We start from the raw sequence: 7,082 nt of genomic DNA, 5'->3' as shown, positions 1-7,082 counted from the left end.
TCCACACTCTCCACAGATACTGAATGATCCACTGAGTAGATCCAGGACTTTGTGTTCTGGCCTAAACTCCACTCGCTGTGGAACAGGGACCATGGGAGAGTGTGTGGGACAAGGGGTGATGGTCGATTAGCTTGGATTGAGAGGAGGCTAAATGTTTTCATACTGTGAATCAATTGCCTTCTTTACCTTGGAAGGTTGCGGCCAAGAAAGAGGCGCTCCGGGCAATCCTTCATCAAGCAAATAACTATTCTAGCCCCAGTTTCAGCACTTCGCCTGTAGTTTTTCACAATATAGCATTTCAAGTGATCACTGAATTTGATAGGTTATATTAAATGATTTCTTAAGGAATAGATACATCATAGAGAGGCAAGCAGCCGAGAAGATTCATACAATCCACACCCACTGTTAAGTCTTATGTGAAGCCTATTAGCGGCGCTGAGGTAATTTAGTAGAGGGAAGGGAAGCTATTTTATATAGAGGGTAGGAATCATTTCGGCAAATTAAAGACGGGCGCGTTTTCGTTCGGGAAAACAATTGTCAGAATACAGTAAAAGTGTTCAAATACTTAAAACGATGATTTGACTGAGCCGGGCCCTTTCAGCACCAAGGCTAGCTCCTTGTGAATGAGCGTTCCCTGCGCTCAGATCCCCAGCAAGGATGACGACCAATTGCCATCCTCCGCCCTGCAGCTTCGCCATTGGCTGAGGGCAGTCCTATCTCCCGGTGAAGAGCAGGTCTTACTTCAGTCAATAAGCTCCCAACCTCCTGCGAACCTGTTGCATGAAAAGCAAGGCATTTCGCCCGAGTCTCGGCAATAAAAACAGGAGCTGAGCTTGTCAGAGGAGTTGACCCGCTACAAAACAAACGGAAGTAACACACTTTTAAAAAAAAACCCGAAAGATTATCCCCTTGGACTGACAGCAACCAACTTAGTGGAGAAATGAATCTGAATTTCACATCCCCGATTCAACAAGTTTCTGTCCAACGGCCAACGTCTTTCTTCATCGAAGACATTTTACTGCACAAACCCAAGCCATTGAGGGAAGCCCCTCCCGTCTCCTTTGCCAGTTCCTTGGCATCCCGCGTCCCTTTGCTAGAGTATGGATACCCTATCGTGCCAACCCCAACCATACTGGCACCTCATCCACACCACCCACTTCACAAGCCGGAGCATCATCACCCATACTTTCTCACTTCGCCTGGTAAGTCTTGCTTGTTCGCCACTCATTGCTAACTGAATGATAGAACATAGTTCGGAGCGCTGAAACAGGTTTAACTCCTGCAAGAGTACTCTGTGTGAGCCGAACAGCATCCCTCTGGCTGTACACAGAGTATAAGGAGGAGGCCACATTAAGCGGGGGCACGCATTCTTCCAAAGAGTTTTTTTCTTCGAAACTAAATGTTATCCGAGGTTTAATGGAATGCATGACGCTGTTAACATTTGCGCACAAGAAACGACACAGTCGCGCAATTTAGGGAAGCATTTACGAATCTGGGTGATAACGCCATTTCATCACGGTGACTCAGTGGTTAGCACTGCTGCCTCACAGCACCAGGGTCCCAGGTTCGATTCCAACCTCGGGCAACTGTCTGTTATGTGGAGTTCGCACATTCTCCCCGTGTCTGCGTGGGTTTCCTCACACAGCCCAAAGATGTGCAGGTTAGGTAAATTGGCCATGCTAAATTGCCCATAGTGTTAGGTGCGTTAGTCAAAGGGGAACGGGTCTGGGCGGGTTACTCTTCGGAGGGTCGGTGTGGACTTGTTAGGCCGAAGGGCCTGTTTCCACACGGTAGGGAATTCAGGCAACATTCGATAACTTGTACCAAAAACAAACCAAAAAGAATTCCATTGATTCCAATATTGAGTTTCAGAATCGGGGGTAGTGAGCAGTTGCTGGCTCAGTGTTATACTGACTCTGAGGCTGCTCTTCCTTTCTACGGAAACGCGTGCAGAAAAAGATGTAAGAAAACAGGAAATTGTAATTTATACATCATTTTTTTTCTTTCAAGCTATGTGACAAAATATCTTTCTTTTGAAGAGGGCATCGATTTCGAAGTGAATTTGTTGCAATGGCTTGTTACTGTTCTTTAATTTGAAAGTAATCCGATTCTCGACCAATACAATACCCAAGGGATAGCTAACTGTAATTGACGATTGAAACAATCGTTCACGTTGAATATTTTAAAAAGTTTTTAAGATTTTTAGTATCTTTTGAAATCTCCCCCTTGTTTCGCTAGGAAATCTGAACATATTAGTTTCTGTAGTATTTAAGACAATTATTTTAATTATGTATTTCAACCCAAATGAAGGGAAAATTAGACTGTAAAATGATGTTTCTAAAGCTGTTCTCAAACAGTTCTGTCACTTGAAACTCCAGTAAAACTGGGATTCCAACATTGGATCAAAAATGGACTCTTTTAGAAGTATGTGAATTAGGAGAAAGCATAGGCCATTGGGCCTCTCAGGACAGATCTCCCATTCAATTCGATCATGAATGATCATCTACCTTAACGCCATTTTTTGTTTTCTCCTTGTCCCTATATACCTTGGCAACTTTAAACATCTGGGATATATAAAATGATGTCTCGTTTTAGAGTTGAGGGAACTCTGTCCTCAGTTCTACCGTGAGCTCTCTAAACTTTCGGTTACTCCAACGGTGTTACACTCGGATAAACTACAGTGCATTCTTTGGGAGCCAAGGTGAAATCTAAAATAAATTTCCAAAACTAAATAAAATAAAATAAATAAAACGAAATAAAACTAAAATAAAATAAATTTCCAAAATTCTTTGACTCAAAACGAAACTTATTCGGTTTTGTGTAAAGTGTTTATGGAAAATAAAACCTATGTGAAGCACAACTGAACGGTATCATAGTTACATTATTACCAGTCGAAAATGGGGGAAATCAATTTAAAATCTACAATAAATGGATATAGCTGCCATAGATGGTGCTGTTAGCGTTTTACTTAAACTATCACATACAAAATTAATAAGTTTTATTTCTTTTTTCATCGCTCCTGAATGTTTTGAACCTAAACTGTCAATCAAGAAATAAAACACTGAAAGGGAGATTGAGGAGACTGTGCCGTCACTCTAGCTCAGTTCGTGACAGTGAGCTTATCCTGAGCAAACACTGATAGATATATGTTAAAACAAACTGAAGTGCAATAAAGCACGGACTTTTGCGGAATTTTCAGCAAGTTAACAATCAAATAGTGGAGGTAGATTTTCGCCCTAACTCACGGGAACCAATCAGGGAGCGAGTATAACCGAGAAGAACATTGGCATTTGGCTACCAAACGTTATTTGATTTTAAAGGACTGGGAATCAGAGTTTAGAATACTCGAGAATCGAGGTTGTGTTTCAAGGGATTTAACCGCAATCAGCTCCCAATTGCATCCTATTTTAAGATGTTGTTTTAAATTATAAACAAACGGATCGATTGTAGGGTGACACGGCAGAAAATAGCTAGTGATGGAAATGTAGCCACTGATTCATGTGAATCTGGACACACACTGCTATAATAGCAGGACACACTGACCTGCTATTATATGGACACTAAACCATTCTGTGTAAACTATTCTCAACTTGAAGTGTTACAGATGAAGGGGTGGGGTGGGCGAGATGGAAAGCTGTCTGGGTGACTGCTCACAAAGGCCAATGCATTGTGCCACATCTGGTTTCAAGGTTTGAATGAAACTCAATAAATCCATCGAAATAATTCCAGCTAGATGCAAATATATCTGCAAAATCCTATTCTGCAGCTCTGATACGACAGGCCTTACAGATACAGCGGGATGTTTGATTGCATTAAATGTATCCAGACACTTCAAGGCCAATTGGTTCGATGAATCGGCATTTGTGGAAAATGAGTCTGGAAGATTTTACAGAAATGGGCAGGACAATTCTTTAAACAAAACGGTCGCAGTGATTCTAATAGAATAACTTGCAATAATAAAAATGAAGTCATGGAAGGCTACCTGATACATTTATAATCGATTGTGATAATCAGGTATTCACACCGATTTTTAAAAGGACGGTCAAAATTGCCCCGTGCACGTAATCGGCGGCAAGTCAATTGTTTGCTTTGATTTAAAAACCTGCTTCGTTATTTTATTGTCCACCATTAGAAGCTAGATGCAGAATTTGTGCTCAAACACCGAAGAATACGAAAGGACATCTTCAGAATATGTGTTATAACTTGTTCTGCCCAATTTTAGAACAGAGCTCATCAAAAACCTCCAAACAAATATTTCGGAATTATGAATTAATTTTACCAGGGTTAAAGAGTTGCACGATGTTTTTTTTAAGCTATGTTCAACAGTGGCTTGGGAAAGTTATTCATGTTGGGAGTATTGTCTCGTTCGTAATCAGTAGGTATGCATATGCCAGCTCTATTCCAACACCCCCCGGAGCTCCCAGGCAAACACTGCAGGCGGAGGAAAGCGAGGACTGTCTTCTCGGATTCACAGCTCTCAGGCCTGGAGAAACGGTTCGAGATTCAGCGTTACCTGTCAACCCCAGAGAGGGTGGAACTGGCGTCGGCACTCAGTCTCTCAGAGACCCAGGTATAGCCGGGTAATAGCCGGGAAGCAAGCAGTGAGAGGGAGATGGGATTGGGATGGGGGCAGAATAAAAGGAAATAGAGCAGTAATCTATGGAGGGGCATTATACTTCGTCTGGCATAAGCGGACTTAATACATTGAAACACAATCATGCAATGCACCACTCCATTGATAAATTGAGAAATGAGATTTTCAAACGAAAATCAACTAAGATATAAAAGTGGGAACAAATTGTTGTAAAGATGTCTTGATCTTTGTGCAATTAGATCATTCACAAGTCAGCACTTGGTTATTGATCGAGTGCTTGGATATTTCTGTGTGCTTAAAGCGATTTTCAGGTCAAGTTTGGGGTTGGATGTTTCAACCAAATCGAATAGCGGCTCTCTATCGATCACGCGGTCCTGAGCCCAGGAAAGACGTGATTTAGGACTGAACTTAGTTCTGACAACTCGTAATTAACTTCTTCCCTTCACAAGGCTGGAGGCAGTGAAAAACACAAACACCTCCCCAATTTGATTCAACTCCACATCTTTCACCCACTGTACAGACTGATGCCAGAGATTTAAAAAAACCTCCCTGTCCCCCGGAAAGAAACCTGATTCGAAATAGCAGAGTAACACACACACTTTTACACTCACCAACAATGTGTCGGAACAAGGAACTCAACCCAGTGCTCAGAATGCAAACATTTAAAATGTCATCGGTAGGGTCTGAAACGACCTCCCAGATGATAGTGAACTTAGAATCAATAACCATACAAACTCGTCAACATAGAAACAGAAAGGAAGTGTTTCACGTGGATAAACAAAAGAAGCTGCAGTGAACGCTGACTGACAATTGTTCATATTTGAGATTGTCTTAATCGGAATAGGCTGCAAATGTTCAAAGTTAGTTCAAAGAGAATTGCATTTGGAATTAAAGCTGCCACTTCTGAAATTAAATACTAGACAAACGTACAGTCATATCCTTCGAGTAATTTCTGACGCCGGGAATGTCGAGGTTTGAGATACAGGAGTGCACTGTTTTGTTTCATTTACGGGATGTGGGAGTCGCTGGCTGAACCAGCATTTATTGCCCATCTCAAGTTGCCCTTGAGAAGCTAGTGGTCAGCTGCTTCTTTGAACCGACCATGAGTTAATATTACATTTATTTCCACAAATCCAGACCGAAAGTAAATGCTGTTAAATGTTGCCTTAACCTTTACCTAAATGTATAAATAGTTTAGATAACTCTTTCAGTGATTGATCACACCATGCGTTCCTCAACAGATAGGCTGAAAGATTGACTACACTACGGCGTGTTCATCTTTATATACTTTTAGCAGAAATAAGTCATTAGAACTATTTCTAAAAGTACTGGATTTGATTGTGCAAATTTTACCAGTGGCATTTCAGTACGAGCTATCCGTCCAATGTCTCTTGCATTCGAAATTTTCCTCAGGCTCGTTCGTTAAAGATTTCTGCCCCACTAAATCAATCCAATCCGTGCAGACATGCCGCCTCTCGCAGACATACCTGAAGATAAAGTAAACTCACTGGGTCGATAACGGTTTTCACTTTTCCAAAGAAATTCCCTGAGCTTTTTCTTGGTGCATTTTCCAGGTCAAAACATGGTTTCAGAACCGACGGATGAAACATAAAAAACAACTAAGAAAGACTCGGGATGATCATGGTCAGAAAAGCTCCCCCGCCGGGGAGCGTTGCCTGGAGTCCAGCGTCAGTGAGGCGGCGTTAAACCAGAAAACTTCCTCAGACATAAAGCCTTTAAGCAGCCAGAACGCCTTTGTGTTGGAGGACCGTGAAGATGATGTGGATATAATAGAAGATGATGATATTTGTTCTGCCGATCACATAATGTAAAATAAAATTAAAACATATAAGATCACCGAAATAAATGCTACACGGCAAAGAACTTTATGTCTCCCAGGAAATGTGTTAAAACTGTTGGGTTTGAGAGGGGACACGGTGTTACAACACTGAATTAAATGGCAAGCCCTGAAACATGCACTTCGAATAGTCTACAATTCCGATGTTCTTCTCTGTATATAGTTAATTTACGCAAATCTAATATTTATTTCCAGTTTATTGTTGCAAATAAATTCGGCTGCAATGATGCCTGATGTTGTCTATACTATATTAACAGCTGTTAGGCCTTTTTTTGATCATTTTATAGCACTTGTACTGTAGAATGTCTGCATTTTGTCAATGATTTCAAATTATATTCGTGTCAATAAAATATTCATTTGCAAAAAAAAGACAAAATCTAGCTGTCAACTTCAATGGCAACGCTGAAAGACAATTCACCAACAGTCTGAATATTCGGATTTGCTGTTTTTTCTTACAAGTGTTCAACCGATTTTGCCCACCAATTCAAAACAAAATATAGATCTGCAAGTAAGATCCGAAAACGTAAGACCAACCGATTGATGCGGATTCGAGTTAGAATCTACGCCGAAGGAACGCGGTTTCAGAATTGCGCATTTATTAAATTTGTATTTCGCTACAGTTTGTTATTA

The 7,082-nt window shown here is 41.0% G+C and overlaps 1 protein-coding gene across 2 annotated transcripts; it reads left to right on the top strand.

Annotated features, from left to right (window-relative positions):
• The first annotated feature begins 768 nt into the window (after nucleotides 1–768).
• bsx (brain-specific homeobox) lies at nucleotides 769–6,787 on the top strand. 2 transcript variants are annotated; one of them, XM_043676820.1, is made up of 3 exons: nucleotides 769–1,202; nucleotides 4,380–4,570; nucleotides 6,169–6,787. In XM_043676820.1, the coding sequence occupies exons 1-3, from the start codon at nucleotides 941–943 to the stop codon at nucleotides 6,424–6,426; spliced, it is 711 nt and encodes a 236-aa protein (XP_043532755.1). In that variant the 5' UTR covers nucleotides 769–940; the 3' UTR covers nucleotides 6,427–6,787. The 2 variants fall into 2 exon arrangements, with proteins under 2 accessions (XP_043532755.1, XP_043532754.1); XM_043676819.1 differs by having other exon boundaries at nucleotides 4,377–4,570.
• The last annotated feature ends 295 nt before the right edge of the window (nucleotides 6,788–7,082 follow it).

The sequence above is a fragment of the Chiloscyllium plagiosum genome, chromosome 35 (assembly GCF_004010195.1).
Source record: "Chiloscyllium plagiosum isolate BGI_BamShark_2017 chromosome 35, ASM401019v2, whole genome shotgun sequence".
Classification (NCBI taxonomy): Eukaryota; Metazoa; Chordata; class Chondrichthyes; order Orectolobiformes; family Hemiscylliidae; genus Chiloscyllium; species Chiloscyllium plagiosum.
Note: the sequence above shows the minus strand (reverse complement) of the source record. Positions and strands in the feature narration are given on the sequence as shown.

Excerpts from the sequence above, each read along its gene's own strand:
- bsx (XM_043676819.1), top strand. The coding sequence starts at position 941 with ATGAATCTGAATTTCACATCCCCGATTCAACAAGTTTCTGTCCAACGG. Across the intron at positions 1,203-4,376 it reads ATACTTTCTCACTTCGCCTG|TAGGTATGCATATGCCAGCT; the intron begins GTAAGTCTTGCT and ends GTTCGTAATCAG. Across the intron at positions 4,571-6,168 it reads TCAGTCTCTCAGAGACCCAG|GTCAAAACATGGTTTCAGAA; the intron begins GTATAGCCGGGT and ends TGCATTTTCCAG.